General features: G+C 46.1%; 1 protein-coding gene across 2 annotated transcripts in view; it reads left to right on the forward strand.

Annotated features, from left to right (window-relative positions):
- Positions 1–20,068, forward strand: part of CAPN6 (calpain 6) — a 174,266-nt gene that overhangs the window by 99,477 nt on the left and 54,721 nt on the right. For both annotated transcript variants that reach the window (XM_068251113.1, XM_068251112.1), the window contains exons 3-5: positions 10,292–10,423; positions 13,800–14,008; positions 17,985–18,177. In XM_068251113.1, coding sequence (XP_068107214.1) covers positions 10,292–10,423; positions 13,800–14,008; positions 17,985–18,177 — 534 coding nt within the window. The remainder of the gene's footprint in view (positions 1–10,291; positions 10,424–13,799; positions 14,009–17,984; positions 18,178–20,068) is intronic.

The following is a 20,068-nucleotide window of genomic DNA, read 5'->3' on the forward strand; positions in this document are numbered from 1 at the left end:
TTATCAAACAATTTAGCTGTGTAATACAACAAGCAGTGGAAATATATCGGATGACATAAAGAGGCCAGTTTATGCCAATCAGGTTGTTATGTTATTATATTTACTAGACACAGCGGAAGCTTTCTTCGACTTTATGTGCAATAAACCAATAAAAGGTAAAAGCCAGAGCAGAACGCCTCCAGAATGTGATGTCTAACATCCCGCTGAGCTCTACAGCACTGAAGACAACAGCTGGCAGCATTTAAAGGGCAGTCTGCAGCTCCAGACTCTCTCACTGTCAGATATTTAAAATGTTCCAAGAAAATGTTGCAATAAGAGGGAATACGTATGAAGAATTAACCACTTCATTACAAAAATCATTGGAATGATAAGTGGGTGGACAATACATGAGGTGTGACATAGCTTTGGGTGGAAGAATTGTAAACATGTATGTAGCTTTGTTCAGAATTGTGCAATGACCACCCTAGCTGCCAATGCCATTTGCATCCCCAGCAGGCGTATATTTCATCCAACAGCCAAATATCCTCCAGATAGCCGTATTTAGCTCCCACACAGGCATAGTTACATGATAGCCTCCAAACAATGGAGAGTGCTTATCTCTGTCCAGTTGTAGCTGAGGTGATTGATGACATCAGTATGATTTCCTTACCTCAGAGTACTCTTGCACACACTGCTTATGTTCATCCTGCAGCTCCCTGCTGCCCATAATGTGTGACATAAATGGCGAAGAGAGTGTATGTTGAGTAATAAGGGTGTTTGTATTACCTATGTATTCATTTAAGAAGGGTTCCTGCCTCTACCATATCTCCATACTGCTTAGTACAAGAATATATATCACCACCTCTGTGAACTAGAGTTTCATTGTCTACATGGAGTGTCTGGTGTAACGGGCTTGGACAAGGTTCTCCACACCAGAGGCAGAGATTGCAAATTTGGTCCCCAATTTGGTGCAGCAGTCACTCCCCTCTTGCTGCCGGTATCTCTCTTCAGGCCCTTCGCAGTATCTCCTCTCCACGATTCCCTCTAGCAGTGTCAAATAATGAGAGACGCTGCTGGAGAAGTCATATAGAGGAGACGGTGAAAGGGGCTGAAGATAGATCCCAGCACAAAGAGGTGAGTAACTGCTACAGCATCCTCTGCTTGCAACTACTCTGCAATGGCTTGGAGAGGGGGGGAATGGGGGGCCCTCAAGGCTGTGTGCCCAGAGGCTTGTGCCCCTTGAGCCTCTGCTTCGGCCTGGCTCTGCTGATGGCTACAGGATGAGAAAGAAAATATTGCCAGATTTACCATGACTTTGGCACTATGCTTCCCAAACCCCCAAGGCAGTGGCTGCCACTGTGGACAACATGGCCATGACCTCATACTTCCAATGCAGCTTTTGGAATAATATGCTCATTTGTCACATGTGTCTAGGCCATTTAAAAAATAATAACAATTCTATCTAACGTTGCATTCAGAGTGTAAAACAGGTCTGAAAAACACTTTTCCCCCTTCCTCTATATAGATTTACCTGCAAAACAAGTGTTTTTGTTGAGATATGCCTCTTCAACAAAAGGGATGAGCATGAGCTGGCTTAAAGTCAATGGGAAGGTCTGTAAATTAAAAAAAAAAAGTACTTAACTAAGAAAAGGGAAGACTCTGGGTCCTATAGATCCTTTCCTCTCCTCTCCCAGTGCCCTCTGTGCAGCTCTGGCTCCCGTGTTTGAATCCCCCACTGCAGAAGTCATTGGGAGCCGAGTTCTCCTGAAGACAGGCGGCTCCATACTGCACACATGTGAGGCTTAATCCCAAATACAATCCCATACAGTAGTGTTAATCCTAAATAGGACTTTCCAGAAATCCCATAATCTTGTTTTTTGTTTAAAGCTACAGTGCTGCCCATAATTATTCAAACCACCGGCAAATTTTGACTGAAAGTTACTTTTATTCCACCAGTAAGTAATTTTTTGATGGGAAATGACATAGGTGTCTCTAAAAAGATAATAAGACAATGTACAAGGGGCATTATTGTGGAAAAAAAACATCTCTCAGCTTTTATTTACATTTGAGCACAAAGTACCCAGTCCAAAATGATTTGTACCCTTCACAAACTGTCACAGTCTGTGGGAAAATCCGAAGTTCTATACCATTCCAAATAGTCCAAGCTGTTCTAAAGCACCCTAATTACCCTGATTAAGTGGGAACAGCTGTTTTAATCAACTCAGCAGGTGTAAAACAGCAGCTCTCTGCAGTTGAATTGTGTAAAGTCATGGTTAAGACAAAGGAGCTCAGTGAGGACCTCCTGCTGTGCATTGATGCTGCTCATAAGTCAGGAAAGGGCTACAAGGCCATTTTTACATGTTTTCAAGTTCCAGTGGCTACAGTGCAAAGTATTACTAAAAAATGCAAGATGTTTTGCACTGTGGAAAATCTCAGAGGACGTGGTCGGAAGCCAAAAGTGACTCCTGTTCTGGCCAGGAGGATAGTGGGAGAGGTGAAAAAGAATTCAATGATCATCACCAAGGTCATCCTGGTGAATCTGGGCTCTGATGGTGGCAATGTCTCAAGGCAGACAATCCAAAGAACACTGCACACTGCTGGGTTCCATGGATGCAGACTAAGGAAGACACCACTTCTCCAGATAAGGAACACAAAAGCTTGCTTGGCCTCTGCAAATGCTCATCTGGACAAAGAAGAAGACTTCTGGTGTCATGGTCAGATGAAACAAAATGTAATTGTTTGGTCACAATGATGTTTCCTTCATTTGGCGTAAAAAAGGAGAAGCCTTCAACCCAAAGAACACCATCCCCACTGTCAAACATGGTGGTGAGAACCTAATGCTTTGGGTTTTTTTTCAGCCAAATGGACCAGGGAACCTAATCACAGTAAATGGCACCATGAAAAAAGAGCAATACATGAGGATTCTCAACGACAACATCAGGTAGTTTGCAGGGAAATTTGGCCTTGGGCACCAGGGGACATTTCAGCATGACAATGACCCAAAACACACAGCAAAAGCGGTGAAGAAATGGTTAGCAGACAACAACATTAACGTTTTGGAGTGGCCCAGTAGGAGTCCTGACGAATCTAATTGAGAATCTTTGTAGGAAGCTGAAGATCAGGGTGATGGCAAGAAGAACCCTCCAACCGGAAAGATTTGGAGCTCATTGCTAAAGATAAATGGGCAAAAATACCTGAGGAGACATGCAAAAAGCTGGTCTGCAATTATAGGAAGCATTTGATTGCTGCAATAGCCAATAAAGGCTTTTCTATTGATTATTGAGAAGGGTAAGAATAATTTTGGACGGGACACTTTTTGTTCAAATGTAAATAAAAGCTGAGAAATGTTTTTTTTGTCCACAATAATGCTTTTTGTACTTCTACTTATTATCTTTTGGAGACACCTATGTCATTCCCCATCAAAAATGACTTGCTATTTGAATAAAAGTAAACTTTAAGTCAACATTTGCCAGGGGTTATATATAATTATGGGCAGCACTGTAAACATCTAAATTTAAATGTTACTGTCTCCTGAGAACAACAGCAGTTTTTTTTTTTTTTTTTTTACTGTTTTATAGCACCGATATATAGCAAACCTTTAACTACTGGCCATTTTACCTGTTCCCTGCACTCGGTTGTGTTAAAACAAACAAACAACTAAGTAATAAAAACCATGGCATGTGCAAAAGTATGGAGACCCAGTAAGAAAACATTTAGTAAGACATGGTTTGGCATGCAAAACTGCTTGAGCCACCTTTTGTATCCAGCTGACAGTCTTTATGCTATTGTTGTAAAAAAAAAATTATCCATTCTTCAATTTTGTCCAGTCTTCATTTCTAATTCTGAGACATTCTTGGGCCTTCTTGCATGCACTGCATGCTTAATCCATTACCTACTAGCTTAGTATTATTCTTATTATTATTAATATTTGCAGAGCACTGACACTGCAGTGCTTTACAGAGTCCATGTGCAGTAACTGTCTCTCAGAGGAACTCATAATCTAACCTCTACCATAGTCATTGTCCAGTGTCCCTTACAGTCTAAGGCAAATTTTGTGGGGAACCAATTAACTTACTAGTATGTTCCTAGGATATAGGAGTAAACAGAGGTAATTTCCCTTACTGACCATTAAAACTAGTATTCACTCTCTGACAGTCCAGCCTAGATGTCAGGAAACAAAAACACTGCATCCTAACCGACTAATCAGTATCGCTGAAACTAAATTCATGCCACTAAATCCATGGTAGCAGTTACAGTTGCAGTTGAGGAAAATAGAGGCCCCAGCATGCATCAGTAGAGGAGACATAGTCCACACACAAGCAGTCTTCATATCCTACACTAGGCACAAAAATTGAGCACTCGATAAATGCCCTCTATATATCGGGCACCACGGGAGCCCAAATGCCGACATTTTTAGGCGCCTATAGCGGTGCCCGAGAATTTGGGGGGGGGGGAGTTGCATTGATGCGATTCGATGATTGTATCGTACCACATCGCCGGTAGTATAAATGGGCCCTTAGTAGTTATCGTGCAGGGGCGGGGGTTAAGGCAGTTAGTGTGGGGGATTAGGCATTACGTATGTAGTTTGTGCGGGGGGGGTTAAAGGTTAGGCGTTAGGTAGGTAGTTTGTGTGGGTGGGGTTTAAGCTAGTTTGTGCAGTGGGGTGGTTAGGGTTAGGCATCGTGTGAGAATGGCGTTAGATTTAACCATAGTAAAATATTGGTATTTAATACCGACATTTTAAACTTTTATAGTAAAATATCAGTGTTTAATATCGATATTTCACTATCAGCATTACTGGGTGCTAGTGTTGGGTGAACAGTGTTCGCCACTGTTCGGGTTTCCTGTTCGGGTGATGTTCGAGTTCGGCCGAACACCTGACGGTGCTCGGCCAAACCGTTCGGCCACATGGCCGAACTAAGAGCGCATGGCCGAACGTTCCCCGAACGTTCGGCTAGCGCTGTGATTGGCCGAACGGGTCACGTGGTTCGGGCCCGAACGCGCTCTGATTGGCCGAACGGTCACGTGGTTCGGGTAAATAAATACCCGAACCACGTCATATCTCCGCCATTTGTCTGTGGGTTTAGCTTTGGGTAGGCAGGCAGGGTAGTTCGCTCTCCAGCCACACTAGCCAGGGTCCCCCCCAGTCATTGTGTGTCGCTGCTGGGAACAGTAGTACACCGCTCACTCAGCCACACTATATATAGCATTGTTTACTGCCACTGTGTACCTCGCTCAGCCACGCTATATATAGCATTGTGTTTTCTGACACTCTGTGTACACGGCTTAGCCTGGCTATATAGCATTGTGTGTACTGCCACTGTGCACCTCGCTCAGCCACGCTATATATAGCATTGTGTTTTCTGACACTCTGTGTACACGGCTTAGCCTGACTATATAGCATTGTGTGTACTGCCACTGTGCACCTCGCTCAGCCACGCTATATATAGCATTGTGTTTACTGCCACTCTGTGTACACCGCTCAGCCAGACTATATACTATTGTTTACTGACACTCTGTGTACACGGCTCAGCCAGACTATATAGCATTGTGTGTACTGCCACTCTGTGTACACGGCTCAGCCAGACTATATAGCATTGTGTGTACTGCCACTCTGTGTACACCGCTCAGCCAGACTATATAGCATTGCGTGTACTGCCACTCTGTGTACACGGCTCAGCCAGACTATATAGCATTGTGTGTACTGCCACTCTGTGTACACCGCTCAGCCAGACTATATAGCATTGCGTACTCTGCCAGTCAGTGTGTATATTGCTGGGATCAGTAATACTCCACTCACCGCCAACCACTATATGAGCTCACCATGAGTTCCTCAGAGACCTCCGCTGTGAGCAGCACTCCCAACAACAGCAACAGCCAACGCCCCACGCAAGCTATAACATCCACCCCAGCAGCCAGTGGTCAGCAGCAGCCCTCTCCGGAGGAGAATGTTGTGTCCATCGGTCCGTCGCCAGAACGATTAATGAGGGCTGCCATTGAGGAGATGATGGGGCCTGATGTGGAGGAGGAGGTCTGGCTCAGGCCAGCATCCCAAGTTAATGTTGAGGACGATGAGGGGTCTGTGTCTGGGGATGTTGGGGTGGCAGAGGTGGTGGGTGGGTCAGACTCAGGAGAAGAGTTGTATGATGAGGATGATGATCGGGACCATCTGTATGTGCCTCAGAGTCCGACCCCGGAAAACATGTTGTATCGTGTGTTTAGGTACTAAAATCTGCGTTCCCACTTCCCAGTACTGCCCGCAGTGCCCGGGTCCACGGATCCATATAATTTTTTGGGCAGCACTATCAAACTGTGGTACTATGAGTGAGTTGCCATGGTCCTTCTGTGCTGCCTGTCACACTCACCGTCTGTCTGCAGATGGATTGTTCAACACAGCTACGCCATCTGACATGTAGTCCTGGACCTTGACCATCTTCTCCAGGCGATTGGTGTTGGAGGACGTGGAACTGCCCGATTGCTGTTCTGTGGGCTGCTGCATGGGTGTCAGAAAATGTTCCCACTCCAAGGACACTGCCAATACCATTCCCTTTTCGGCACTAGCAGCAGCTTGTGTTCTTTGCTGCCCTCCTGGTCCTCCTGGGTTTGCTGAAGTCAGTCTGTCGGCGTACAACTGGCTAGAGAAGGAGGAGGATTAGGCCCCGTTCACACTTGCGGTTTTGTCAAAACCGCACCGGATGTCCGGACCGCACCGTATCCGGACCGGACCTGATCCGTACGGTTCCTATCCGGATCCGGTCCGGATCCGGTCCGTTTGCATCCGGTTTCCGTGCGGTGTGAACACGGTTGCGGTCCGGATCCGGTTTCTTAAGGAGATAACAACCTGTAAATACCTGGGGTCTGGGAGGTCAGCAGAAGGGTCTGGGGTCATTGTTGGAGACAGGTGGACGTGTGGAGACCATCCGTGGATACAGAGACTGCAGTTGGGACCATGGATCCAGGCATTTTTCGTATACCTGGGAATTCTCTGTTGTTCGCCTCCTCGTTATCAGACTTATATCAGACATGTTGCTGCCTAGAGCTCCAGCATGAAATCGCTGCTGCCCCACTCTGTGAACTCCATGTGGTCCCCATCCAAAATGCATAGGAAGTGGGGTAGAACGTCCGGTTTTTGTAGCCAGTGTGTTGTGCGCTCTCCGGTTCTCATTACTTTGTATTGGCCGGATGGTGCAGTCCGGCTCCGCCCCGGATACGGCTGCCGGAGGAGCCGGACCAAAAAATAGCGCATGTTGGAACGGACGCCGGAGTCCGGATCCGGTCCGGATCCGGTCCGGCTCCGGTCCGGCAGAACGGACGCATGTGAACGGACGCATAGGCTTTCATTGCTATTGCCGTGCGTCCGTTCCGTCCGTTCTGCAAGCGGTCCGGCTCCGGCACGGCGATTCCGGACGGCCACCGCTAATGTGAACCGGGCCTAAAGTCTCCATCCTCAAGGGCCTGCTGGAATTGTTCCATTTTTGACCTGTCTGACACTTTCTTCAATCAGTTTTTTAACATTGTGTTTGTATAAACTGGGTATAAACCCAGTAATTGGTGTTGTCCAGATTCCAGAATAATGAATAATAATGAATAGTGAATAATGCACGGGCCGCGTTCAATGCAGTCTAGCATGAATTGAGCCATGTGTGCCAGAGAGTCCTGCCAGACTCCTCTGTCTTCATGTTCTTGTAAGCGTTGTGATTGTTGTGATGCACCATATTCGTCACCAGCATCACTTTCTTCCTCTTCTGCTGTCCTTTCCCGCTAAATTGTGGAAGTCCAACGTGCACCGCTCTGTCCCTCGGCAGTGGGGGCATCCAATTCCTGCTCCAACTCCAGCTGTTCCTCGTCCTGTTCTTTGTCATAGCTGGGACCAGCGTTTCCTGAGGCAGGTTGCCTGATGTTGGTATCATCACGCTGATCGTTTTCATCTTCAGAGTCCCCCACTTGCATCATGCCAGCGGTTTCCATCTTCAACATTGATTTCTTCAGTAAACACAGCAGTGGTATTGTAATGCTGACTGTAGAGTTGTCACTGCTCAGTCACAAGCAACGTGGATTGCTCAAAATTTTGGAGAACTTGGCAGAGATCCAACATGGTGGCCCAATCAGATCCACAGAAGCTTGGTAGCTACTAGCTGCTGGAATGCGCCTCGGCACTGCGCAAAAGCGTGCTAGCATGTGCAGCGTAGAATTCCAGCGCGTAGGCAGGGACATCACCCAGCGAGCGATGGTGCGCTAGATTGAAGCGCTCCTGCATCTCTTGGTGAGTCCTTCAGAAGCGGTACTGGACTTTTAACAATGTTTTTTTTTTCCTTCAACAGAAGATCTGCCACGTTGGAGTGAGGAGGACGCCGCCGACCCCGACACCAAGCTGAACCCCGGCGAACTCCAAGCAGAGGATCTTCAGGAACCCTCTCAGCTTTGAGCAAGCTGAGGAGGATCAGCAGTCCCGACGAGACCTCTCCTCATATGCGACTGAGTGCAGTGGAGCTCCCCAGAACAACCTCTCAGTTGTCACTTTGTCACTGGTCACTTTGTCACTGTCATTTTGTCATTTTGTCAGTTGTCACTTTGTCACTGGTCACTTTGTCACTTGTCACTTTGTCACTTGTCACTTTGTCACTTGTCACTTCTCACTTTGTCACTTGTCACTTTGTCATTTTGTCACTTGTCACTTTGTCACTTGTCACTTCTCACTTTGTCACTTGTCACTTTGTCATTTTGTCACTTGTCACTTTGTCACTTGTCACTTTGTCATTTTGTCACTTTGTCATTTTGTCACTTTGTCACTGGTCACTTTGTCACTTGTCACTTGGTCACTTGTCCAGATGATCTCGGTACACCTCCTGAGATTCAAATTCCTGCACACATTGCTCTGGGATTTGGGTGTGATGAATGATGCATCTAACTGGCCACCGGAGGCAATTAAGGCCTTCAAAACATTGAAAGCAGCTTTCTGTTCCGCCCCCATTTTGCGTCATGTTGAGTTGTTGACGTCATGTTCATCCTCGGCCTCGCCTTGCATTTCAGTGCGAGGTGCATTTTCCACAGAAAAAGGTTGTGAATCCGGGCACAACATTTGTGGCTGTTCCATTGACCTTTCACAGGTAGAAGATTGTGGGGGTGGGAATAGCTCCTCCGAATAGCCCATTGTGTCCTGAAAACTACTCATTGCATTGCTTTGCGCACACATTTTTTTGTCCTCATGCAAGGCCTGAGTTGCACCTGAAAGCGTGGCCTTCTCCTCCTGCGCCTCCTCCTGTTCCATCACGTCTGCTGCTGCTGGGTTAGCGTTGACGCCCGGTCCCTGTTTATTGAACCTCTTATCTTTATTACATTTATGACTGCATGGCGGTAAAAAGCATGCTATCCGCACGCTTCTTGTCCTCATGCAAGGCCTGGGTTGTTGTGTCTCAAAAAGCATGGCCTTCTCCTCCTGCGCCTGCTCCTGTTCCATCACGTGTGCTGCTGCTGCTGGGTTAGCGTTACTGGTCCCTTTTCCTGGAACCTCTTCTCTGTATTACATTTATGACTGCATGGCGCCAAAAAGCATGTTACCTGTGCAAAGAAACATGACATTTTCCACATTTAAAAGACAGTTTTTCCTTTAAAACTTTACAATCAATTTTCTCAAAAACTATAAGCTCTTTTTCAAATATTTTTTTCCTCTTGTACCCACTCCCAAGGTGCACATACCCTGCTAATTTGGGGTATGTAGCATGTAAGGAAGCTTTACAAAGCACGAAAGTTCGGGTCCCCATTGACTTCCATTATGTTCGGAGTTCGGCGCGAACACCCGAACATCGCGGCGATGTTCGGCGAACGTTTGCGAACCCGAACATCTAGGTGTTCGCCCAACACTACTGGGTGCCCAAATTTCCAGGCGCCTTTATTGGATGGACACAGTTGGCACTGGTTACTTGCTTAACAATCCTGGAGGTGCATTACAGTACTTGTGTTTAAGCTACTGGCTTAAAGTTTAACACAGTAGCAATGAGCCTTGTTCTGGACTGATCCTCAGAATTCTATTACTCCTATTTTATGTACATACAGTAGACAGTTTGTCGTCAGTCTTGTTTAAATTAGAACATCAGAGTGGAATTCCTGTAAAAACTCATCTACCATCCTGGTAATTATTTTCAAATGGTTTAGGGCTTTGTTATTTTTACATAATTCAGAGATTGTGTGTGCTTTAAGTATTAATGTCGTTTCCATATAAGAAGTCTTTTCCATATAAGAAGTCTTTTCTATATACATTACAGTAAGAAGTATTTTTCCATGGGAGACATTAATTCTGGTTTCACATTTGCAGGAACTATGTGATGACCCATATCTGTTTGTGGATGGAATCAGCCATCATGATTTACACCAAGGAAAACTTGGAAACTGCTGGTTTGTGGCTGCCTGTTCCTGTCTGTCCCTTCACAAGTCTCTCTGGAGAAAGGTATGTATGAACTATGGCATGTAAATGCATTTTGGACATTCACAACACAAATCCTTTATTAGAATCAGAATCAGAATTTATTATCTCCAAGTACAACGGTGGATTGTACCCGGAATTGGTTTTGGCGCATACAGGGTCGTCGATGAAAAGAAAACAGGAATAGCATACGGTTAAGCATACATTGACATGGGACAAGCATACATAGGACAACATTACAGCTTGTGCGTACAATTAAGCAGAGTACAGCATCGCATACAGTTAAGCATGGTACATACATATAAACAATAAAAAAGCAACAATAAAAGCAAAGCAAAACAGAGCATTACAGCATACACGTACAGTTAACGTAATACAAAACATAGCAAGAACATACACTGATAGCAGGAACAGAAAAGAGTGGGACTGGAGGAGCATCCTGAGAGCTGATATGAGCGCTGCCATTTTCGGCACTGGACGCTACACAGCGACACGCTCCCAACAAGACAGGTGCTACCGATTGTCCACGAAAGTAGAGAGAAGGCTGTGAAAGCTGAGGGGCATCATGATGGAGGCGGACAGCAGAGTTCACTCGGACCAGGTTGCCCAAGGAGTAGCGCTCCTGATTACAAGTCCGCACGGCTGGTAGTGAGGGGTGCAGACACAGTGGGGGCCCTGTGGGGCCAGGGGGTACCTTTGCTGGGCCGCAGTGGTGTTGGATGTGGGGCCAGGGGGCACATTTGCTGGGCCGCAGTGATGGTGGACGTGGGGCCGGCGGCCACCTCGGCTGGGCAGCAGTGGTGGTGGACGTGGGGCCGGGGGCAGAAGTGGTGGGCAGGCCAGGAGGTTTACCTTGGTGGTGGCAGGACACCAGATGCAGCAGCCAGCTCCACTGGGAGGGGGGGCAGCATCACCACCTCTGTGGCTGCGATGGGGCAGCATCAGGCCCTCCATTGATGCGGTGGTGGTGTGGATCCAGGCAGCCCAGAGCGCTCCGAGGTTGATGGTGCATGCAGAGTGGATCCAGGCCACTGCTGCATGAGAAGGCTGTCAGCAGCGATGGAGATCCGAAGGTGGCTGCAAACCGGGCAGCAATTGGGAGAGATCCAGAGATGGCTGCAGCTCGGGCGGAGGAAATCCGGATCCTCCTTGGTCAAGTCCGCATCGGGCAGCATGCCCCGGTCTTCCCTGCAGCGGCGAGAGAGCGGAGGCCAGATCCGGAAACCCAGCGCAGCCAGAGCACGTGGGCGCGATCAGCTGAGCGCCCGATCAGCTGGCCGCCCGCCTCCAGGCCCGCGCCTCCACGTGTTCCGGGCAGGCTCCCCGACAAGGCCCCCCAGGCTGTGTGCCAGTGATGGAGCTGCCGGCGAACAGCAGCGGTGATGGAGCTGCCAGCGGGCAGCAGCAGTGACCCCCGCCCCTCCACCATTCCCTAGAGGGAAAGAAAGAGCAGGTGAGAGGGGAGAAAGGAGAGAAAGGACCGGAGCCCTGTGGCCGCGGCGTCCTGTTACGACGCCATCTTGAATCTTGAATTATTTGAGCATATTCAATTGTTTGGTATGATTGCTTGGACTTTCCTTTGAGCAGGGGCGTAACTAGAAATCACTGGGCCTCCTTGCAAAACCTTGGATGACCCCCCCCCCCATTCGTTCCAACTCCTGCACCCCCCCCCCCCGCCCCCCCCAACACACACAAACACATCCAGCTATCTCCCTGTCACCTCTCTGAACCCTGTAACCTGTCCCAGCTATGTATCATTCAAGCAGGGAAATTCCTCTGCCTCGCAACAGCTTTTCCCCTCCCCCTCTGTCATTTTAAATGGTAAAGAAAAACCTTAACCGATAATTAAACTTCATCCCAATCACTAGCTGACACCCGCTTTCCCACAAGAAATTTTTACCTTTTCTCAAATAGATCGTTGGGGGAGTCTATTTAGCTAATATTGTGATGGACCATGGATCTGAAATCACACTGTGGGAGCCTTGTTGCATTGTGGGAAATAACAGCTGTTTACAGCTGTTTCCAACTGCCAAAAAAGCAAGCAGTATCTTTTTCCACTGCCAGCAGTAAAAATGTCACCATGTGATAAATGTCAGAATGGAAGTCAGAAAGACGAAAGATTTTACAATGGGCAAACACTGACTAAATCATTTATACATAATTATTGTAAAAATGAAGCACATTTTTATTACATTATTTTCACTTGAGTTCCTCTTTAAACTAAAGAGAGAGAATCCCTGTTTCACACACACCTACTCTCCCCTCCTTTCTCCCCCCTACCTAACTTCACTCAGTGACATGAAAGGCATGATGAGCAGGCTACATAAGCAAACAAAAAAAAAACACAATTTTACACACAGGAGTCCATCCACAGGATGGCAGGCAGCTCTTTTTTGTTACTTATGTTACTATATAAAGCCTAGTGTTTGTAGCGTGATTTTAGACACTGACATGAAATTGATAAAGGAGGTACTCCCTCCGAAACGTCGGATTTATATGATGTCTGGAGTGTCTTTATAACAATAAAAGAGCAATGATACAACTTGATGGTGCTGGTCTATACTACACCTACAGTTCATACTTGGAGCCGGGAGTGCTGCCTGACTCACAGACCTGGCACATCATTGTGATCTATCTATAGGAGTGCTGTCCATTTGTACTTGTGAATTAAAAAATACTTCTACAGCACCAATCAATCTGTGGCACAGGGGAGTTTACTTTAAAATTCCTCTAATTAAATGAAAGCAGAGGCAGTCATATGATTGTGGCTGTGCTGCCCCCTGGAGCTTATGAATGATGATGAATCAGCTCTTTTTGTCAGGCTGTACCTTTCAAACTCTGCAGCTGTGCCCAGGAATGACACGCCATGACTCTCTGCTGCTACTCTGCCGGGTGATACCACGTGTCAAGTGCTGATACTTGTGATGTAATAAAAACGCTGCCATTCTGCTGCCTTTTAATTGCACCCAAATGGCGGTTGTGAGCAGCAGGCAGGACACTGAACTGCCCCAAAAGCACACAGTCCAGCCGCCCATCAGAAAGAGGCCTAACTTGCATGAAGGCTGCAAACTTTTTACATGAAACATCACCCACACAAAAAAAGAATTGCATCTAGTCCTATGTTGACCAGTGCGCTAGAATCTATGAAAAGCATCCCCACTGTGGTATCACCAATTGTCATGAGGGTTCCCCAAATTAACATTCATATTTTTATTAATTTTACATGTAAGAACAACATCTGGCTTGTCATTGTATAATATAATATTTAATAGTTCTTCTATCCAGTGCATAATGTGGTTTAGTAACACAAACATGCCAGAAGTTTAATAAATGTGATATCATGGAACATCTTTCAAGACTCCCATTAGTGCAATGTATAACATTTGTTCTGATATCACAGGTTATTCCAAAATGGGAGGAACAAGAGTGGGACCCAAAAAGACCACACAAATATACTGGAATTTTCCTCTTCAGGTTCTGGTGTTTGGGAGATTGGGTAGATGTTGTCATTGATGACCGCCTGCCAAGTGCTGATGGAAGTCTGCTCTATTGTCATTCCCAAGTAAAGAATGAGTTCTGGTGTGCCTTGCTGGAGAAGGCTTATGCCAAGTAAGTGTCTCATTTATCAAGATATGAAGGCTGAAAACCCACGTCTGGTCTGTGCTCTCAAGTTCAAAACTGATTCATTTAGTGTTCGCAATAGTTCATGCCTTGCTTAGACTTACACAATGTAAAGGACATCAAATAGTAATAAATCAGACCATCATGCCTGAAAACAAAGATATATTATATGTATGTTGTATCTTATAAATTAACTATTAGAGATGGCCCGAACCTCCGATTTTAGGTTTGAGAACCGGGTTTGCGAACTTCTGCAAAAGTTCGGCTCGCGCGAACTTCCCGCGAACCGCAATAGACTTCAATGGGGAGGCGAACTTTGAAAACTAGAAACACTTATGCTGGCCAGAAAAGTGATGGAAAAGATGTTTCAAGGGGTCTAACATCTGTGTTTTTGCATGGATGAGTGGGATAGATGCCAAAAGTCCCGGAGAAAAATCTGGATTTGACGCAAAGCAGCGTTTTAAGGGCAGAAATCACATTGAATGCTAAATTGCAGGCCTAAAGTGCTTTAAAACATCTTGCATGTGTATACATCAATCATGGAATGTGTTTAGAGTACTGCTTCACACTGACAGACCAAACTCACTGTGTAACGCACCGCAAACAGCTGTTTGTGTATTGACGGCCGTGCTGGACTGGTGCGCACCATGATGAGAGTGCAGGTGATGGTGGCTTTCCAGCCCATATGGTCGCTGGGCTGAGGTAGCTGAATGACAGAACAGTGACTGTCCAGCTAATCAAACTTGGTCTGTCCACAATGAAGCAAGGACCTTATTATCGTGGGTGTGCCCCCCGGACACACTCATATAGCCGTCGGTCATTGCTTCATTGTGATAAGCAAGCCCCTTCACCGCGGCAAGGTAATGATCACGAAGGGGAATTGGCACATGTACATGACTTTTGTTTTGTTGTTGCAGCTGCAGTGCAGCCAGAAAAATTAGGCAGGCATGTACACGCACCAGAAAAATTATTATAGCGGCCGCTGCTAGAAAATTCAGGAATCCACCTGGAGTCCTGGCGGACCCTGTTGGTGGTGGCGGAGAAGGCAGTCAAGCGGCCTGCAGCCAGAGATGCTGTGTGGGAACCAACTTAGTCTTGAGTCAGGCAGGCAGAGATGCTGTGTGTGGGGACAGACTTAGTCTACAGGCAGGCCTGAGCATGATTTGCAGACCAGGCATCCGTGGTCAGATGGACCCTTGACCCAACGCTGTGTGCCAGAGATGTCACCATTTGCCTTTCAACATCACGGTACAGTTTAGGTATCGCCTTTTTTGATAAAAAAAATTGCGGCCTGGTATCTTCCACTGCGGTATGTGGCTTTGCTTTTGTGTGCTGCTTTTCCTCAGGTGGTCATCCCATTGTAGTTTGTGCTTTGTAATCATGTGCCTTCGTAAGGTAGTTGTCCCTACGTGGGTCTTGGTCTTTCCATGGCTCAATTTTCGGTGGCAGAGAGTACAGATGGCATTGCTCTCATCTGAGGCAGACACACAAAAAAAATTTCCACACCGCTGAGCCCTAGGGTGATGGCACTTTGGTGATGGCGGCCGACTGAGTGTTAAGTGGGGTGCCAGAATCAGAGCAGGAGGAGGAAGATATGTCACGCTTCCGTGCGGAAGCTGAGAAAGATCAGGTGTTCTGTGTTAAATTATTAACTACCTCCTGACAATATTGGGGGTCGATGGTATGTGCCTTCTTCTGAACACTGTACTTCGATCGAGGGCCGCACTAAATCACGACAGCGCGACCTCAAACAGACCTGCTAGGTGGCCTGCTTCTGCCTTTTGTTTTGTCCATATTGGGGGGGATGAAGTGAAAGGTATGCACTGACTTGACCAATACAATGTGCAGTCACACAGGTGCAGTTAACAGGTATGCACGGAGTGGTATATCACACTGCGTGCACTCATGTAGGTGGGTGGGTGCACTGAACACAACAGGTAGGTATATGCAGTGATGCACCTGTCACACACACGTACCGTGAACAGGTAGATGGGTCAAAGTTGACCCTAATGATGCACTATGCGGGCGAATCGAGCTTCCGTAAAAGTTCCCGGTTCTCCGCAAACGCGAACCACCAAAATTCGCCGGGAACCAATCACCAGTGAACCGTTCGGGCCATCTCTATTGACTCATAGACCTAAGCCAATTTAAAAATGGGCTCTAGGTCTGTGTTTCTCGGTGCGCGCACCCGCCACCTGCCGCCACGTGCGCACCCGCCGCACACCTGGCCGCCCGCTGACTCGCCGCACATCCGGCCGCCCGATGAACAACCTCTCATCAGATTTCTTTCAGGGGTTTATGAGCGGCAACAGTGGTCCCGATGATAGCGTGGGAAGCCTTTACTGGATCCAGAATACAGTTCGCAAGGACCAGCACACTCAGGGATTTCTTTCAAACTTCATTGAATTGTTTATTGAAAAATCTCAAGGAGTAAAACACATGAGCCATCACAGGGACAATCCAGCAATGTGATATCCGTCAAAGACAGTAAGGCCCATATGCAATTAACTTTTTCTTCTGAGTTTTCTCCTAGGTCAGGGATGGCTAACCTTGGCACTCCAGCTGTGGTGGAACTACAAGTCCCATGAGGCATTGCAATACTCTGACAGCTCTCAGCATAACTTGGGGAGGCAGAGGTATGATAGGATTTGTAGTTTTGTCACAGCTGGAGTGCCAAGGTTAGCCATCACTGTCCTAGGTGATATTTTTAAATTTGTCAATAAAATGCCCTTTAAACCACCAAAAAGCAAGAAAATACTCAAAATTATTTTGTTAGTCCCTTTTCACCTACTGTTTTGTACTTTTTTAGTTAAAAAGTGCTGGAAAGAAATTTTATATCAAAGATGAAAAATTATCTCCTAGGAGAAAAAGTCAATTGAATAAGGCCCTAAGTGTCCATCAGTCGCTTAGCCCCCAGATAGACAAAGTATTTAAAGTAGTCGGGTAGACTCAAGTCACAATTGTATAAATGAAGGAGAATAGAAACTGGCACTAGGTGAAAATCAGAGGTGGATTGGCTCCACTACCGGAGTGTAACCCAAAGCTACGTGCACTTCTATGAGGATAACTTGTATACAAAACAGAAGAAAAAGCTTAAGGCACAGTAACTTGCAAAAAAGGTTACCTTTACTCAACGGTATTCAGACAGCGGAATTGCGGTGGGGGTAACAAGGCCTGACAGCTGTTTCGCTTAACAATAAGCTTCCTCCGAGGCCAGTGGTATGTACTGTGGGGCCTCGGAGGAAGCTTATTGTTAAGCGAAACAGCTGTCAGGCCTTGTTACCCCCACCGCAATTCCGCTGTCTGAATACCGTTGAGTAAAGGTAACCTTTTTTGCAAGTTACTGTGCCTTAAGCTTTTTCTTCTGTTTTGTATTCAAGTCACAATTGTATGAGCAGTCACAGCCATGATGATTGGACTGCTCATACAATTGTGACTTGAGTCTACCTGACTACTATAAATAGTTTGTCTATCTGGAGACTAAGCTACTGATGGACACTTACCATCTTTGGCGGTTATACCCTTACTTGATTGTCCCTGTGATGGCTCACATGTTTTAATGCTTAAGATTTTTCAATGAAGATTTCTATGACGTTTGAAAGAAATCCCTGAGTGTGCTGGTCCTTGTGGACTGTATATGGGAGGTCCGACCTGGTGCTCTGACGGACTAACCCTGCACCTCAGTTTATATTGTGGGGAAGTGCAGCCTGGAGACCACACTTGGACACTTTTACTGGATCCAGAGGCTTAGGTAAGTATCCCTTTTCTGACCCAGAGTTCACCTCGGGAGCGCTTTAAGCGTGCACCTAAAATGTTAGCAAAAAATGTATCAACCATAAGGTTACAGCAGGCAGTGATGTAAAAGATTAATACATACTGCAGGGTTACTTGACTTTGCTATTTGACTTATTTTTCTTATTTGTATACATACTATGTATATGTCATTTAATATGCTGTTTATTAGGTTATCAGGTTCTTATGAAGCACTGGATGGAGGTAATACAGCAGATGCTATCGTGGATTTCACTGGAGCTGTTGCAGAAGGCATTGACCTAACAGATGACAAGTACAGAGGGAACATTGCTGCACAGACAAACTTGTTCGAGGAACTCCTAAAAGTGCATAGAAGAGGAGGGCTGATCTGCTGCCACCTCAAGGTAGGTTTTCATTTCTTATGGAAACAAATATCAACCAAAGCAGGAAGAAATAAATGTTTAGCTTACAAATCAGAATCAAGACTCCCTTTTGGAGTTTTATTGAATAAAGACATTTTTTTAGTGAAAACCGACCTTTGAGTCTACTTGAGGGAGGTAAGTTTTTTTCTTATTCCCCTCCCTCCCTGCAGCCAGCCAATCCCGCGATCGGCTGTCATAGGCTTCAGCCTATGAGAGCCAATTGCTCTCTTGTCCCCCAGGGGGACAGCCGTGTCACACGGCTGTCCCCAGTACAGCGCTGCTGCTGATTTCTGCACTGTACTATGTTTTTAGACAGTGGTTTCGCCGTCTATCAGTCTCCCGAGACTGAAGAGGGCACGGAGCTCCGCCCCCCGAGGTGGAGATGCGTGTGCAGCCTGCACGCGCTCTCCTGCAAAACAGAGCCCCAGGACTTGACACCAATTGGCGTTAGGCGGTCCTGGGGCTGCTGCCGTGGCCACGCCCGTTGGCGTTAGCCAGTCGGCAGGAAGTGAAGTGATAAGACTATAGACTCTGTACAACACTGCAGAATAGGTTTGCGCTATATAAATACAAAATAATAATAAGTTATGTTAATAATATAATAATAATAATAATAATCTGTGACTTATCACACGTGTAATTTGATCTCTCAACTGTGTCAGCTGACTGCCTAGGAAGAGCAGCTAATTTGTAAACACAGGATGTTAATCCTATACCTGCTTCCATGAAACGGGAGGTAGACACACTGCAGATTTCAGTCAGCTATAAGAAAGAAATGTTTTTTCTTTAAAGGTTATTATGCTGTTGCTTATCTTTTAGAGCAGAGAGGAAGTTCTGAGTTGAGGACCATCTTTAGAGTTGCACACAGCCTACATTGGGGTCTATTCCTAATTGTCAGTAAAATGTATCTGGTATTACGCAAACAATGGAACACTTTGTTCTGTGTTCAAAATGGTGGCCTTGAAGCAAAAGTAAATGGTTACAAAAAAAATTAGGGGACATACATGTAATATATACACCCTGGGTGCATTTTAAAAAAATCCTGATTGTTAAACTCTACCGTGGGAGATTATAATGTGATACACAGTGTCTGCGTTTACTTAACACCAGCTGCAATCACTCAGCATTACATAAAAGCGCTCAATGTTTCATTCTCCAGACGGAAATAGTCTGATGTGTGAACTGAAAGCTTGGATGAAATCTGCCCTACTACATTCCTGAATTAGTCTCAGAGGACTTGCATGCTCATTTATCATATGTATAGAGCGGATTGTTCATGAGCATAACTACAGAGATAAAGTGTTTATTGTGAAACATATCTGACCTGCTAAGGCTTATTGTGAACAGGCAGAGCAGAGGTCTCCATGAGAACCAAAGAGGATCACATCCTTACTGCTTCCTAATAAGAGACATTCTCAGTAAGGGACAGCGGCGTAGCTAAGAAGGTGTACCCCCTCCCCCCCCCCCCCCCCCCTACTGACAGTGTGGCCCTCCAGGTAAAGTCCAAGGGGATTCCTGTGATGTCCTGTGTAACCCATATTATGTATATCTTCAAGTTTCCATTGTATTAAAGTACTGAAGTTCACAACTGGTTATCTACTTCCTGCACATGGAGCCCATAATTGTGCTCATCCACAAAGTTAAGTTTGGCTATTCACATTACTAAGATTTAGTATGTACATGGCAGGTTCATTTTTTATCATCAGCTTAACCCTCAGGAACGAATCCCAGAACATGGCTTGTTCTTTTGGAGCTGGATGCAGATGCAGCTGCTGAAGTACTGGAACAGCCCTTGTTAATGATGGGTTTTGTTATGCTTATCCATTTTTGCCAGTGATCCTGTATTAAAGCAGTCTGAGATGCTCTGTGGAAT

This window comes from Hyperolius riggenbachi, chromosome 8, assembly GCF_040937935.1.
Source record: "Hyperolius riggenbachi isolate aHypRig1 chromosome 8, aHypRig1.pri, whole genome shotgun sequence".
In the NCBI taxonomy this organism is placed as follows: Eukaryota; Metazoa; Chordata; class Amphibia; order Anura; family Hyperoliidae; genus Hyperolius; species Hyperolius riggenbachi.